The sequence below is a fragment of the Tetrao urogallus genome (genome assembly GCF_951394365.1).
Source record: "Tetrao urogallus genome assembly, chromosome: 1".
Lineage (NCBI taxonomy): Eukaryota > Metazoa > Chordata > Aves > Galliformes > Phasianidae > Tetrao > Tetrao urogallus.
This window is the reverse complement of record NC_136813.1, coordinates 64,349,759-64,367,424: the sequence shown is the minus strand read 5'-3', so window position 1 is coordinate 64,367,424 and position 17,666 is coordinate 64,349,759. Positions and strand designations below refer to the sequence as shown.

At 36.5% G+C, this 17,666-nt stretch overlaps 1 protein-coding gene across 1 annotated transcript in view; it reads right to left on the bottom strand.

Annotated features, from left to right (window-relative positions):
* Positions 1-17,666, bottom strand: part of GABRG3 (gamma-aminobutyric acid type A receptor subunit gamma3) — a gene marked incomplete at both ends in the record, with an annotated part of 295,475 nt that overhangs the window by 270,773 nt on the left and 7,036 nt on the right. The window contains one exon of the mRNA XM_079546921.1: positions 7,651-7,718. Within this exon, the coding sequence (XP_079403047.1) occupies positions 7,651-7,718 (68 nt within the window). The remainder of the gene's footprint in view (positions 1-7,650; positions 7,719-17,666) is intronic.

Sequence of the window (17,666 nt, the reverse complement as noted above, 5' to 3'; positions counted from 1 at the left end):
GAGAAACTTCCTAGGTTTTGAGACTTTACTCTCTGCAGGATCTTCCAAGCAGTGATATTTTATTATTGAGGGAGAGCAGTGTGTCTGTGCCTAAACTTAAGCACAGTTTCTTCATGAAACTGGACAGCTAACAGGTGAGAGGAGCTTGTGGCATTGTCTCAGGACATAGAATCATAGAATGCCTTAAGTTAGAGGGAACCTTAAAGATCATCTGGTGTCCTGATATCACAGGTTGTATTGCTCCAGGTGCAGGACTTTGCACTTGTTGAACTGGTATTTTACTGAAAACTGCTGTTAGCTGTTACTGAAAGAACTAAGAAAGACCAGATTCTCAAAACTATGGTTCAAACTATGTCAATAGCAGGCAAAAGTTCAATAAACAGGATGTCAGAACAGTACCCTTTCATAGGTGTCTTCCTGGAAGACTCAAGTTCTTAGACAAAATTATATGCTCGACCACTTAAAAACTAAACCCATCTAAGCAAAGAGATTCTCAAAATAGCCTCAAATAATCCAATATCCTTCGCAACGATTTTGCCATTGTGTTTCTAAATTAGCTATTTCCCAAAAGCTGGAAGTAAAGGAAGGGAAGCTATGAAATATGGAATAGACAAGGATGGTAACCTAGTTTTTAAAGGAACTGTCACCATGTGTACACATATGTAAAGCCTAGGACAAAGAGGCCCAAGAAACAGACTACATAAGTGAGAGAAATCAAGTGTAAGAACTCGCAGGAGTCTGGAAAGTAGGTTCTTTAAATCCGTTTTACCAAGTCTAGTTCATACACTCAGATGAGGCTCTTTTTAGATATTGCAGCATTTATCAGCTACGAAAAAGATATTCAGTCCAGCTGTTCTTCAATTCCTTTAGTAAAATGCATTATGAGCAGATGAGACACTTCAGTCTCTTGTATTACAAGAAGTTGATCAATTTGTTATACAGCCTTTAAGATAACATTCAGATAACACTAAGGCCGATCCATCTGTATTTTGTGTTTCTGCTTGAAATCTGCTAAGACAGACCAGCAAAGAGAAGACCAGGTCATTACCAAAGACTCAGGACATCATTTCTCCAGTATGCAAATTGAACTTCCTGCTAACATAGTAAAGCATAACAAGAAGTAATTCACTGCTACACATCACAGCATACAGGCTTCATTACAAGAATATGAACATTGTACTAGTCCTCCCATTGTACTGCAAACAAAGGCAGCCGGAGACCTTTATCCAAGTGTTCATTTGCAAGCATGTATTTTTTAAATACACAAATTAGGGCATTAGAGAAGACCAAAAGTAGAAGCTAACAAGGTGATAGATAAAAATACAGAACACACACACACATATGTACGTGTGTGTGTGTGTGTGCTTCCTCCTAAGTATTATTTTTGAGACTGGATTAGCCTCACACAAACTCCATGATGGAAGGTAAGGAATAAGCAGATTTGTTTCAGTTTACTGTACCTATCTCCCAGATCTGTTTCCATATCCATGCACTGACTGAGCTTAAATCAACAAAAATCAGTCTGTGATTTTGATTTATCAGCAAAAATTCATGCAGCTTTATAGTCTTCTGTAATTCATATCCTTTTATCTTGAGTGCCCCAAGCTTGATGATAGTATATGAATATGCTCAAGAAATAAGAATAGTAACCTGATTATAATCTAGCAAAATGCTTAAGTTTACCATTAGTAATGTAGTTCTCCTAAGTGAACAAGACCATTAAAACTAAACTTTAAACTAGAACTTTAGTTCTACTTTAAAAACCAGGCTTGTTAAATCTGCAGGGAGAGATACAAACATCTTGAGGCATTCCATTACTCTAGAGATTATGTGAACTCACTAGCTAGGAAACTTACCTTTTAAAGTAACAGAAATTTTCTCCATACACAAGTGCTGTACAAACAGATTAGCCAAGGCAGAGGGATACAGTTAGAAAATTACACCCTAGGTTAATAATGAACACCAGGATATCATGCCTGCACTCAAATACCATTTAGCATGATCTTTGAGAGGCAAGAAGAATAACATTATGTAGAAGGAGATACACAAGGAGGTGAAGAACTGATTAAATTTTGGTTTAAATTAGCTTTGCTTTAGTTTGGAAAGATTCACCAGGTTAAGTTTCTATAGTTGTAGATGCTCCAATAATTAGTTTTAATTCTCTTATAAATAGAGTCTAAAAATATGCAAGAAATTCAGACTTCATTATAAGCTCTGGAAATTGTTTTAGACTAGTCTCCATTTCAATAACGTTCTTTTAAATACCTGTCATGCCTAGTGGAGAAATAAAATGAGCATGCGAGAACTCTGATGTTCAAAGAATTCTATCAACACATTAGGAGGCAAAAGAGAGTAAGGACTGCCTTTATTCTACAGCACTTAACAAAACTACCCCTTTTTTTTTTTTTTTTTTTTCTTTCAGCACTGAACAGAAGGAAGCATCCATAAAGATATCTGACATAGTAAGAGGGCAGACACAAAAGAATGAAATGATGAAACAGAGGAAAGAAAAACTAAGAATTACATTTTCAGATTACCTGAGACCAAAGAGATGGGCATATATCCAGCAGATAAGCAATTAACAGTTTTACCAACAGCTAAGTACAGTTGCTAAGTTTGTTTCTCATGCTGCTTCTTCAACATACTTTCTTTACAGCAGCATTAAAATGAGGTTCCAGTTGCTAAAACTCAAGTTTCTTCCCTCACCACCAGTTTGCACTTCAGTTTCAGGTTCCCATAGCTACTCAGTTAGAAACATAAAACAAAATACAGGTATGTACACACACATTTTCATCCTATTGAGATTGAATAGTCTGTGTAATCTGAGCATGTTTACATTTCTGTTCAACAAAACTGCTCATGAGGGACTACTTTTCCCCATCATTTGCATTCGATTCCCGCTTTGTATACTGACATGGTCTCTCTCCTTTTTCTTTTACACACAGTTTCAACTTCTGTAGGAAAAAAAAAAAAAAAAAAAAAAAAAAAAAAAAAAAAAAGAGGTTGCAGGGAGCAATGCTAATATCTCAGTTTTATGAAACAACTTCCAAAACACTTCCTGTTGTTGAAAAAAATTGGATTGTTGACAAGAACTGGAGCATGAATTTTAATCTAACAGCATATGCTTCCTGGACATAATTTTGAATTGTGTCAAATAATACTGTGTTAAATAAAATGATATTAAGTTTAAAAATAGAGTGACCTCGAATTCATACACTTATTTCAAAATATAAAGCATAGAGAAAAAAGAAAACCAAGATTTCAGATAAATTTTCAAATTTAAAAACATGATTTAGGAAATCCATACTAGCAGTGGAAGTATGTTCATTATACTTATAGATGTATTTTTAAATACCAAAAAGTGTAAATGATTGCAATAGATATGAATATTGTATCCTACAAATCTGTGTCTCTAGCAACATTATAATGTTTGACAAATGACACAAAATGACAACTAGCAGACTTCTGTAACTCACTTTAAAAAGGGATGAAAACCAGAATAAAGGGATAAAATATTAACATGGGAAGGACTGAATTGGCTTTAAACATTCATGTGTCATTCACAACAATCTTTTTGCTTCAGTGCTTCTTTTAAATGCTTCTTTTAGATCAGTCTAAACTTTTTTTTTTAATATATATATTAATATATATATAATATAAAATATATTTTATATATATATAGGGACAGGTATTGGGATATTTAAACAGTGGATGGCTTTTATCTGTTAGAAACCCACCTTGAAAATTATAATGGACATTCAAACATCTCAGAGAAATCTTTCATGCCACAGGCAAAGTAAGAGTGTCCACTATCTGTTCAGAAAAACAGTTTCTTTTGTCATCATAAAGATGCTATAAACTACGAATTTCTAGTAGAAGACCACTTGTATTAACTTGCTACAATCAGCAATCAGTTGGTTTTTTGTGTGTGTGTGGTTTTTTTTTTCTTTTTCTTTTTCCCCTGGTGAACTTGAGATTCCAAAAAGCTATTTTTTAAAGCAGCTGGAGAATTGCTCACTGTTGAGGCCTTTGTGAAACAGCATAAATCCTCAGCAAATACTCTTTTGAGTCCCCAGAAAGCAGAGTCAGCTGTATATTCCTGTGGACCATGTCATCATTGGCACAGAGAACGTTACCTTGATTGCAAGCCTTTTTAAAGTGATCCCCAACATTTATTCCCCTTGTGGCACTTCTGATCTCACTCTAAGATTTCTTTTATGTCAGGGACACAAGTATTCAGATACAATTTATCTGTGACATTGCTGTAGTTGAGTGTCTGGGATCAACTATCCTTTTCCTGACAATTAAAGTAACAGTGATATATTAATAATCGATACCCAAGTCTAATTGTTATTACAGCAAAATAACTGGCAACCTTAAAGGTCTACTCTACAAAACTGACTTGAACATTCAATCGAACACACACTGAATGAACACACTTAAGGAAAATGATTTTACTTTCTACGTTTCACCCACAGGATTAGAAGTACTGATGAAAATTGATAAGAAAATACACCTGCAGAGTTAGACCTCTGGATTCCTTCAGAAGTACAGCAGATTAAGAAAAAAGTGATAGAGCCAAGGGCTAAGTTTGGAAGTACATACACAGCAGGGAAGTCCTCCTTGTACATGTTGATGATCTCTCTCTCGAAATAGAGGAGATGGAAACCAATGTAATCATCTTTTTTTTTTTTTTTTTTTTTTTTTTTGCTCAATCAGCCACAACGTGCTGAGTTACTCTGACAAAATAGCTCAACTTTTAATAACAATTTAGGGGAGAAAAGCAAAAAGTTCCTGTCCTGCTGAGAAATATAGAGGGAAGTCTATACATAGTTTCTCTCTTTTTTTTTTTTTTTTTTTTTTTTCCCCCCCATTCCTGGAATACTGTTCTAAATTCTGTATAGAATTCCTCTCCCTTTGAGAGTTCAGTTACGTGACAAGAATCAGACTGAAGATGGTCACTGCCTTCCTCTTCTGCTGATACAGGTAATTATCAGCTACTGTTTCTGTTCAACTGTTTGCACATCCATGATCCACTGTTTCACAGGTTATATGAAACACAGCTTTAGATAAAAATAAATGAAAACTTGAATTTTTAGTTCCAAATACCATGTGGATTATTTTTTGTCTTTTTTTTTTTTCCTCCAGTATAGATTACAGAGCATACTGTAGCTAAGCAGTTAAAATTGGTAAGTAAGGATGAGAGCAGCTCCTCAGAGCAGTTCTCAGAGCAACTCCTCAGAGCAGTTCTGTCACTGAAGAGACAAGTCATCATTCAGCACCATAACTTTACATTTGTAAACACAATTTCCCATATTCGTGATAAGTTTGAGACTGAGAGCTCATTTCTCTCATGTAAGTTTCAATAAACTCTGAGGGAAAAGAGTACAAATTAAGCCTTTGGACAAAAGTTTGCTATATTTATGTGCCTAACATTAAGCTCCTTCATCAATAATCAGATTTGACAACAGATTTGAAGTGAAGTTCGAAAGTGCTTAGCTAGTTCATGTTCATTTCCAGTGACATATACTGTCCACAAACTAGGACTACTTCTACAGTTCAGTACATATCCATGCAATTTAAATACAAGCTTTAAGCAGATTTGAATTCTTAAAACTACGAAATGTTTTTTTTATTATTTTCATTCATCATTATTCTATTTACTGTCTTTCCCTTACAGCTATTCTAACATTTTTCAGCTTTAACCAATAAATATTCCAACATTAAAGTGTTATTGACTATCCCATTAAGAACACTGACTACCAAAAAGATAAAATCTGCATTCCTTTCATTGACATTTCATTGCATTTTTTCATCTTGGTGCCAATCAATAAAATCTACTCATGTTTTGACTGCACCATCATAATCATCTTCCAAGAACAACTGGTTGTTTCTATTACTTTTTCCATCTTCCTACCTGAAACAATTCCTATCAAATGCCATTTTAATTAGTATTTCACATTCATTTCTTGCATCACAAAATGCTAGGTAAAAGGTAGTTCAAATAAGCAAAAGAGGAACTGTAAGCATCTTCGCCATTGTCCCTATTGCTTTTGAACTGAGTACCCTCGCAAATGGAAGCCATAAACACAATAGTTCTTCACATAAGTCTTTCTTTGGTACACAGCTGGAGAAAAGCAAGATAGTTACCTATTTATCAATTCAAGAATGAAGCAGGTACTGCCACTGCTTGGCATTTAGTGCTTCACATAAAGAAATATGGCTAATATATTTCTTACTCTTTGCATACATGCCCAGGTTGTTCCCTGCACATGGTTTGTTCTTTCTTTACTTGCCAGATTTCCCATTTCCAGAGGCAAGAGGAGTCTTTCCTCAGCTAGTGTTTGATACGCTGCAAAAATTTGCATTCTCCTATATACATAGGCAATAACAATCAGCCTGAGTGGTCAAACTTCAAATTCAGAAGCATTTTTTTCCAAAAATACAAGATGCACATGCAGCACAAGTATTGGATCCATCTATCACCATTTTACCCACCAGTCTTTGGTTATCAACACAGACATCACTAAGCCACTGCTTTGATGAGTTGGTATAGGAGCTTTACTAATAAATAAAGACATTAACAAGCATATTTTCAGATTCTCCATTTCCAAACTCTATCAAAATAAAGACCAAACTAGTTTACAAAGCATACTGCGCTGAATTCTGAGCAGAAATTGCATTGAGGACTCACAGTAACTCACATCCCTACAGCTAGATAAATATTCAGCCTTCTTTCTAAATCTGAATGTGTTGCTGCAGAACTAGGAATGTCTTGGAGTTAATAAGACCACAATAATTGATCAACCATCATCACAGTATTAAGCAAACTTTTCAGTTTTTCCAGTCTCTACACATGCAGTACAGCTATGGATAATTCCTTCAAAATTACAGTGTAAGGTTAAATATTGTTGATAATTTCGTGAACAGAAAGTGACAACTGAAGAAGTGATGGATTTAAAATCAATACACTGATAACACATGGTGGCTCTTTCAATGCTGTACTGTGATGCTCTGTATATTTGACTGACTCTTGAAAAAGCAACTCAAGAATTTTCTTGACAGTAGCTTTCTTTTACACTTATTTTTCCCTGTGACTACTACTTCACCAGTCAAGATCTACCAGCATTTTATGGTAGACAACACAGAGCACAATATTACTTGAGGATTTGTCCCTTGAATCATAGAATCACCAAGGTTGGAAAAGACCTAAAAGATCATGCAGTCCAACCGTTCACCTATTCCCAATAGCTCCCACTAAACCATGTCCCTCAACATGACATCCAGCCTTTCCTTGAACACCCCCAGGCTTGGTGACTCCACCACTTCTCTGGGCAGTCCATTCCAGTGCCTGACCACCCTTTCTGAAAAGTAATACTTCCTGATGTCCAGCCTGAATCTCCCCTGCCGTAGCTTGAAGCCATTCCCTCTGGTCCTATCACTAATGATACGAGAGAAGAGGCCGTGAAAGAAGAAGTATTGAAGAAATACAGAAGAGTCATCTGAAAAAACAGTGCTAAAAGCTGAAAACAGAACTAAATCAGTAATAAATGTAACTTATCCCGGTAGTATTTATTATCTTTTTCAAAAGCTAGCACTGATGCCAAGACAAACAGTCCAGATAAAAACCTTTGTTAGCAAGGCACTTACCATATTTATTGATGATACAGGACCAATGCTGTTGACATAAATGTCAACATCAATAACTGTTGGTTTTACTGTGGAGAAAAAAAAAAAATAATCATTTAGTATTCTTTTTATTTATCAGAAAACATAAGTAATCACTTTAAACATTTTCTCCCACAATTATCATAAGGTTTATTCTGCAGCTAAAATCAGGAACTACTGAGAAGCAAGGTTATGTATTTTTAATGAAGACAACATTCTTTCCTTCCTCCCCAATAAAAACTGCCACAAGTTACAGCTCGCAGCACATTATCATCATGATCACAATTTACCTCAGCAGCAATTTGTTAAAGAAAATTTTAATTGCCAAACACAGAGGCTCAAACTCAAAATTCAAGATACTGCACTATTTCTAGTTTCACATCAGTCATACATCTTCTTCCATTTCCTCAATATTCACGTATGGCATGCTTGTTTCCATAACAGAAAAATCTTTCTAGATTATCTCATCTTACTAGCTCTGAATAAAATCCATTTCACTAAACCTTAGCAACTTTCCTCCTTTCAGTTTAGGCTCTTTCCCTCCAGCTCACATTGCCTTTGCACTCATTCATCTAATGTTCTTTGAATTTCATTTGGTTAAATCAACTCATGTTTTTCACAAGGCATTCCATGTTTTCAGACTTCCAGAGTTTAATTCAAAGACATCGAGTAGGTCAGGACAAGATCTCTTTACTTTAGGCCTTGAGAATTTAGATTCCTTTTCGCATCTTTAGTGTCAAAATACCTACAGAACAGTTGCTTTGTCTAAAGCTTATGAAGCCATTGGACACAAAACTGAAGATGGGAATCTCCACATATAAAGATGAATAATTTTTGCCTCTATTCTCAAATTTCAGACTAACAATGAGATGCTGAGTAGTTTTAAGTATCCAGAAAGCTCCACGATTCAAAAAAAAAAAAAAAACTATATATGGGCAAACTGGCTTGTCATTTAAGACTTGGGGATATATTCCCCTCCTCACGAAGACTACATCTAATGTTGTAAAAATAAATAAATTTAAAGAAACTTAAAATGGGCACAAATAGTCATCACAGATAATAACCATTCTCTGTAATTCATGAAGCACCGCGCAAGTTGTGGACTGCATATTGACAGGATATTAGGGATCTGTTTTAAGGTCATGGTTTAAAATTGTCTGCAGTACTGGCTTATAAACTCAGATCTTCCCTTCAGCAAAAGAAAATCTGAACTCAGCTACTCAGCTGAACAAGCACAACTGATTAATGCAATTCTAATTGTACCCAGTTAATAACTAAATAGGAGTCTAGCAGCTTCTGGTAATGAGACGCCTCAAAATGCAGCAATAAATGTTGCTACATAGGAACTGCTAATGGCAGGGAACTGCAGCTCGCTCTTTTACCAAGATAACATACACTGAATAAAAGGCTCTGATCTTGTTAGGACTTAGGAATGCATCCAGATAGAAGTTCAACACCAAGAAGTTCTGGTAAACACTAATGAGACTAGATGCAGTGATGCACACAGGCATGCAACTGGATCTTGGTAGGATCAGGGACAAAGGTCAGGACCAGAACACAATGCTTAATACCCATCTTTGTTCAATCACTAGGGTTAAATATATAAATAGATTATGAAATGATAATTCCTCCTGAATATGCTGGGCCAAGTTGTCCTCGTGATGAAGAAAAAAAAAAAAAAAAAAAAAAAAAGTTCCATTGATACTAAAGAGAATTTGGTCTTACATATAATAAAAGTCTAACCTCTGAGCAAAAGAAAACTAAACTGCAGCCACTTCCCATCCCAAACAAAATCAGCATCTAATCTCAAAAATTCCCAGAAAAAAAAAAAAATAAAAAAATCAAAATTCATGTAAGCTATCATATTCCCACAACAAGAAAAAAATGCAAGTTTCCTTGAATGATGTTTTGTTTTCCTGGTCAGTCAGAAAAATAAAATTGTAGTACAACTGCAGGTCAAGTACATCTCCAGATTCTGGAACAGAAAGAAAAGTACAGTTCTTGTTGCACACAGACTCTCATGGATATAAACAGATAGTTCAAGAACCATCAGGTACAAGCATTACACTTAGATGGGATTTTAATTCAAAATACAAACAGTAATGAGGCAAAGATTTTAAGGATTACTTCACTCAAAACGTACTAAGAAAATAACTGAGTCTAAAAGTAATCATACTTATGCTTAGAAGTTACTCTTCCTGTACTAACCTTCAAAAATAAATGGAATTGTATGAGAATAAAGAAATAATTACATGATCAGTTATTTTGAGGGTTATTTTTCTGTATTCTACATATAGTTCTGAATGCTCAGTTCAGGGGCTGATTAAGCCCTGCACTGTGCAGTGTAGCAAGAGCTGCAGATGGAGCCTTTTTTCTTGCACTGAACCAGCCCTCTCGGTCTTGGTTGATAAACCATAGTGTTAATACCTCACTAAAAGCAACAGCAAGATTGCAGATGGATCCCATGCTCTAGGACCATTTTGATATTGGCTTCAGTCCAGAATAGTTCTGGAGAACTGTCTCAGGAGCTCAGAAAAATTACTAATAGAACCATATGTATATCACATGCTGGAGAGCAATTAAAGGTTGTCAACAAATATATTGACATTCTCAAAGTTCTTTGAATTGGTTTTTGATATATGGTAGTTAACTTTCCCTGAAAGACAATGAAAGTACATACAAATGATTGCACTGTGAGGCTGCTAAACAGTGCTATTTAAGGTTAGCTAACTGCTCATCACAATCATTCCATTTTCAAACACGCTGATTTTAACTGAGAAGGGGATTTTTCTAGCCAATCAAAATATCTGCAAACAAAACTAAGGTCTTGCCAATATTTAGCTAGTAGTCCCCATCTGATCCAAATGCCATGTCTTTGAGGCAGATGTGTTTATATTCCAGTCAACCTTGTGACGATCACATTGCAATGACATCCAAGTGAAATTTATCTTCAAATGTCAAACAGTTCAAGAGATGCCAAGCCGCAGGAGTGGTGAGCTCAGTGCTGTCTGCAAAGCTCACTTAAGCAGCCAGGTGAACACTTAACCAGTTAGCCTAAAGCTACGTCAGGCATGTCTGCGCAACTATGAAGTACAGCAACTAACAGGCTCTGTGCAGTCCTGACTTGGATTTACACATCTGAAGTCTGTCCAAATAGCACTCATGCTCCTGCACAAATCATAAATATTTTGAATTATTTTTAAAAGTTTAATGCCTGTAAGTATTTTCACAGTAAGTTCACTTAAGTATGAATTGGACTAGCTTAGCTCTCATAAATTCTAAAATAAAGTTAAAATTAGTATTTGTTGAGAGCTAACCTTTCTTACATTGTTCAAGCAACTCTTAACTCTGAATTGTTCTGCTCTTGCCAAAACACTGGTAGAAAAAAGGTTATGGATAGATACACACTTATTTCTTGAAGCAAAGCAATTTAAGGAATATGACCACCTAACAAATTCAAGACTTCTGAATGCAAAAAAAAAAAAATAACAAGATTGGCTCTACGGTAATGAAATATTTCTTGAAAATACAGTGATATTTTATATTATCTCATTTGTACATAAACTGCTATTTTTATAATGGGATAAGCAGCAATAAATAATTACACAGTTATTGGTAACAGTGGTTAGTAGTGATTACAGCGTTAATGCTTGCTTTGCATTAGTGATGATAAGAATATTTTTCTACATGATATAACAGGTGACATCTAATTACTTGTTTGTTTCTGTAAGAGAAGTTATTTCTCATCGATAGTTGTGGTCAGCTAAAATCTTTGTGTGTTAGGAAAATCTACCACACTTCAAGAACAATATAGTAATGGGAAAGTACCAATGAGGAGGAGAACACAATAAAACAAAGAAAAAAAAAAAAGAAAAGAAAAAAAAAAAACATTCTCTCTGCATGTAGAAAACGGAACTGAACAACAAATACAACTCAAAGACCTTCACATGTTACAGTCAGTGAAATTCTGATACAACTGTAATCCCTATGATTTAAGATCTAACTACCTGAAGAGGAACACAAATAAAAACCAAAAGGAATATTAAAAATTAGACTTCAAAGAAAGCATGCATGAGTGCAGTATCAGGATGGGAACAGTCTTGTGAGAATACTATATTCAATGTAAGGTGCTTTTCTGACCAGAAGTGTGAATGACAGCATGCATTAGAAAGAATCTCTCCATCAGTAAGAAGTAACTTTTATTCTTCACATCTTAGCATTACCATCTATCAATCACTACCTCTTTCATCTTCTACCCATCTTTCCCTAATACACAGCTTGTGATTCCTCTGGTATTGTGGTGTTTAGGAATCAAAACTGTAGATCTTAGATAATTAGCTTGGTTTTGCAGTCAGTCCCTGAATCTTCCATTATGGTTTTATTTATATCCATAGGAAATAGTTCCTATGTGAAACCAGAAGACCACTCAAGAATGGAATTTGTTCCTGCAAAATCTAGAAAGCAAGGTTTGGATAAACAGCAGCAGTCACTGGAACACTACACAGTTGTAAAAGAGCAACAATGTTTTGAAATAACATAAGCATAAAGTTTTCCTTGTTTAAAGATGACAGAATAATTTATTGCTTGGCGCTACAACACTGAAGCAGGAACTACAGCCCTGTACATCTGCCAAATTTACAAATGCTCCCTTAGAAAGCCTCTTTGATAAGCTAAAATAAACAAACAGAAATCCACTTCTAACTGCACTTCTGCACCTAGAAGAGCTAGGAGATTACCTGTCAAGGTAATCACAGAAGTAAGGAGAGATTGAAAATGGACTTTCTCATCTGACAATTCCCAGATTTTTCCTGACCCTTACTTTTCAACTGATGCTTTCCTGACACTGTATACCGCTCTCCCAATCTCATCTCAGATTTCTTAGATGAATTTAAGTTAAAAAAATTAGAACAAGCAGCTGCTATAAATAGTTTTTGGTCTGACAGTTAGCTGAAGAATTTGGCAAACATTAACTGTCAACCAAACTTTCCTACTCACAGTGCCTCTTAAGAAAAATACTCAGTATGAGTTTGTTAGTTTGCTTCAAACCATTTCAGTAAGTAATCTGCCAGAAAACTAAAACAACACTTTCCAATAACAAACGTAAGTAAATAAATAAGGACACATTCTTTTTTCTTTTTAAGTAGAAACACTACATTTGAGGGCCTCAGGGTCACCACAATAAATAAAACTTCTCTAGATATCTTTTTAGTATGTTTCACAAGAGTTTTACCCAAGAGGAGATGTGAAATGCACAGTTTTTCCCCCAAGAGCAGAGAAGCTATAAGCCACATAAGGTGAGCAACTAATCTCTGAAATTCTCTTCTACTCATCTCAATAACTAAGAAATTAGAAAAGCAGAACATCAAGAAAAAAGTTCATTGTCAACAGCATATCCTAATCAGAAATGTTCCTGTGCAAGATTTTGTGAGAACCTATGTTTGATGATTATACTGGCACCAGACGAGGACTATGTGTTTTAAGATGAATCTAACCTATTTTTTTATGTCATCTTTTAAAACTCATACACAGATTCTAGTCTTCAAAGTCCAAAACTTGGGCTTTGGAGTTACAGTAAAGCAGTTTACGCATCATTTATAAGCCTTGCTATTAATATTCAAAGAAATATCAATGGTAAAATTTGCAGAAGAAAGTATCAATTACTAGAGATGCTAGAGAACTAAAACTGCTGCAGGCAAGTGAGAAATCCCTTCTACCCTCCCACACAGAATACAGATTGCTCTTGTCTGCATTGAATAGCAACGCTTTTCTCAGGAACATTCCTCTCCTCAGATAGGTGTGCTTTTACATAATGCATGGGCACTAAAATAGTTTTCCTATTTACTCCATACCCATGGAAATGGGCAGCTAATGGATTTCCAGATTGGTGACTGAACCAAGTTTCCTGAATAAAGATAACTCACTTTCTTTTCCCAAGAGAAAAGAAAGCATCAATAGGAATTAAGACATTCCCGATTTCTGTTTATGCTCTTTTTCACTTCATGAGCTCTCACTAGATACAGCAGTCTTACTACTACCTAAGTCCTGATCAAAGCATTCCCAACTAACTGCTTATTCAAGATTTCTTTCTTCAACATAAGCTTAAATTAGACTAGCCTCCACGACTCTCTGCAGTGATCAAAAGTAGAGAACATGAAGCCAGGACTATAGCTTTTCCTTTCTGAGAGGTAACATAATACAAGCATAAGTTACTCCCTCTCACCTTCATTCTGTAGTACCTTTACACACTGTTTAGCCCTGCAGGCATAACTGTCTGAAACAACTATCTCACTCACTACTTCCTAAAAACTCTTATAGGCTAACATAAAGAAGAATTGCACCAGAAAGTGGCAATTTTACCTTGCATGACAATTCACAGCTTTCTCTGCACTATGATCTAGAAAATATTTTGATCCAGGAGGCAATAAGCAACCCTCTGTCACCTCATATGGGGAAACCCTGCTGGAGCTAATTTTAAAAGTATCAGGTGCAGCAATCAGCAGCTAGCAAAAACAGCTTGACAGCCACAGTGGTAATAGCCTGTGGTGCTCTCTAGGGTGCATTTCTGCAAGGCCTACTAGGAAGACAGGTCAGAAAGAAAAAAAAAAAAGAGTTCTCAGAGCTTCAGAACTTAAAGTTGTCACTTAGGGTGCACTTGAAAATGCTTCTTTATATAGCAACAGAATAGAAGATGTGCTCACTTGCTCAACAGATCTGCTCCTTGCATGCTTTTAACTGCTTGGGATCTGCTATTAAAGTCTGCCCAGCTACCACAGTAAAACTTTCTGTGTTTGCCAACATAAATGAGCCTACATATTTCTGCTAGCTGCACTTGTACAAAACTATTCAAGGTATTGAGAGTTGCACAGCTGTTTGTGAGAGAACACTCTTGTCTTGAAGAACTTGGGTAAGAGTTATAGAGGCAGTTTGGGAGCAAATAAAACCATTCTGGCCCTCAATACGGCTTGAACCTGTGAAGTTAGAAGACACGGGTATTAAATTAGGAGGGGTATGACAGTGTGCAAAATATATACTTATACACTGTAAAGTGAATTTATTTGGAATTGTGAATAGACAATAAATACAGTAGAGATTGTAGGGTTGAAATAGGTCACTCCAAAAGTAATGCCTCCTATTTATTTCCATAGAAACTACAACAGATACAAAGAGTATAATAACACTGTTTGATAGAGGAAATTCTCAGCTACAAAACACTATTTTTCAACTGTTTTTCAACAGTCACCACCATTAGTTACACACTTTTTGCCAGCTACGAACAAAAGCCTGCATGCTGCACTCATAAAAATCTGCACTGCCCCACTTTTGCCATCACCTCTGCTGATACACACCACTCACTGCACCTCACTGAGCTCACATCTACTGCTTGGTCTCCATAAACGTTCAGCAAGCATTAATGCATGTTAGTGAGTGTCATTTTTTCCACACGGAGGAAGTCAGTGATATGCTTTTGCTTCATGTGCACTGCCCTATCAGACACCACTTTGACAGAATGCCTCTCTGCTGCCATCTGTCATGGAATGGAATAATGGCAGGAAGGTTCAAAATCTACTGTCATGCCACAAACATCCACTTCTACTGTTGTGGGCCAATATAATAGAACAGGAGGCATTACTTTCGGAGCAGCCTTTGTACATGAAGAATTCCAGAGGAATCTTAGTTACTGCAGCAGCATAACCAAAAAAAAAAAAAAAAAAAAAAAAAGAAGGAAAAGCAAGCTACTCTTTTCTGCCCTTTGAGTGAATATCAGTAAAATCAGTATCGTGCATTACTGTTTTGTCTCTCATTTGTTTTTCTGCCTCATGTCTGACTAGATGTCATCTAAGTGACTCAGAGGGACGGGAAGTTCTGTCTTTCAACTTTATATTCCTTGATTTGGGGTTTTTGTCTTATTTCAGCTTTATTACCAATACTTGTGATAACACTCTACTTTCAGTTGCCCTGAACAGTTTGAGTACGCTTGACAGTATTCCCCTCTGGTTGGCTTTTTTCTCAGCAGCATTATTTTACCTCAGTCTCTGATACAGAAGCTAATTGAAAGTATTTAACTTTCCTTGGCAGAGCATAAGTAAAAGTAAAGACCATTGGCGCAGCCTAAAACTCAGTGGAAATAACATCTGTACTAATTTTTTAGGCTTTTTAAGCGCTAAAAGAGAAATTACAGATTTCCCAACAATGCTTCTCTCAATAGGAACACCATGGGGAAAGGCAATGGACAGCAGTTCTAGCTGTTTGTACCTGGCAACTGTGTAACTCGTTCTAGTCTTGTTGAGCTCTGGGAAAGTGCTGTGGCTTAAATATTACCTATTGTGAGCATGTGGCGTTTGCCATGGCAAGTCTGTGGGACTGTGATATAATCCACATGCCAGGCCTCTTCGTATTTATATTTCAGCCATCCTCTATACCAAAGAGGTTTTATCAGGCTGGCTTGCAGAATGTGCAACAGCAAGTTTCACATTCACGAATAACCTGTGCAATAACATCCATAGCAAAGCCCACCCCCTCGATCCCAAGCCCATCCATAGGTTACATCTCTTCCTTGGTGACTTGAAGTGTCACAGGCAGATTAAGCTACAAATAGTTCATCATTTTGTTGCCAGTACAGATCTACCTGAGTCACTTCAATTCCAGTGGCCTGATCCACCTGCTGGTTGTTCTGATGTTCTTCAGTGGCACAACTCTTGGGTACATGAAAATCTACATGATGATCCTTTACAACCATGTCCTCTATCCAGGCAACAGTATCTTTCCACAATGCAGTGGCCCACATGGGTTTGCCTCTATGCTGCCATTTGATCTGCTTCCATTGCTGTAACTACCATAGGACATTTGCCATCATCCAGGAGTCAGTGTAGAAATAGAGCACTGGCCACTTCTCTCAGCAGCAATGCCTGAAGTCAGCTAGATGTCTTTCACTTCTGCAAATTGGCTCAATTTACATTTTTCATCAATAGCCTCTGCAACTTGTCATCTAGGACTCCACACAGCAACCTTCCACCTCCATAGCTTTCCCACAACTCAGCATTGAACAAGGCATATTTCTTCTCATTTACTGGCATTTTATTACACAGTGGAGTCTCTTCAGCATGTGTCACCTTCTCTTCTGGAGATTTTTCAAAATCTTTGCCTTTGGGCCAGTCCATATCACAGGAGTTGGAGGGTCCATTGCACTGTCATCAGATCCAAAAGTATTCTCTTCCCCTTGAGGATGCTGAATAGTTTTGAACAGAGCTGGGTAGGCAGAGGCCAGGCCCCAGCACACTGCAGTGATTTGTGCCTCTCTAGAAAGTCTAGAAGGTTTGCTACCTCAGACCTTTTCCACCTATTCCACTAGTTTTTCAGCATTCTGCAGTTATTCAGAGGTAAAATTTCAAATCAGTAGGAGAGCACATTGCTGTAGGCACCTGCCTGTACCATCCCATACCCCCTGCCATTCGTTACTCTCCTGCCTCGAGACAGATCTCTGGGTGATATTCTTGAATAATTGTTTAATCTTAAACATAACCTGGAATACATTCATGATACATAACAATAAAAGCACACTGGCTTGAATATCCCAAGAATATTCAGAATTCTCAAGACCTACTGTAACTAGTCTAGAGAAAGACATAAATGTAAAAGAAAAAGGGAGGCTGAGGATCTGCTGGACTATGTCCTTCCCTGTCTCAAAAAACTTCATTAATAGTGAAAAAAATTAGCATAATGACCAGCAATTATCAAACCATCATAACACCCCATGTTAACACACTCCAGTCAGATCTGCTGTTATCTCAACCCTTTGTGACCCACATAGTGCACCAAAATGACTGTTGTGGTTTAACCCTTTCCCAGCAGGATGGGGGAGAGAATTAAAAAAAGAACAAAACTTTTGGGTTGAGATATAACTATTTACTAAGACAGAGAAAAGGAAAAGGATAATAATTATCTCTCTATATATAAGCGAAAGTATATAGCAAGTGATGCACAAGCAATTGATCACTACT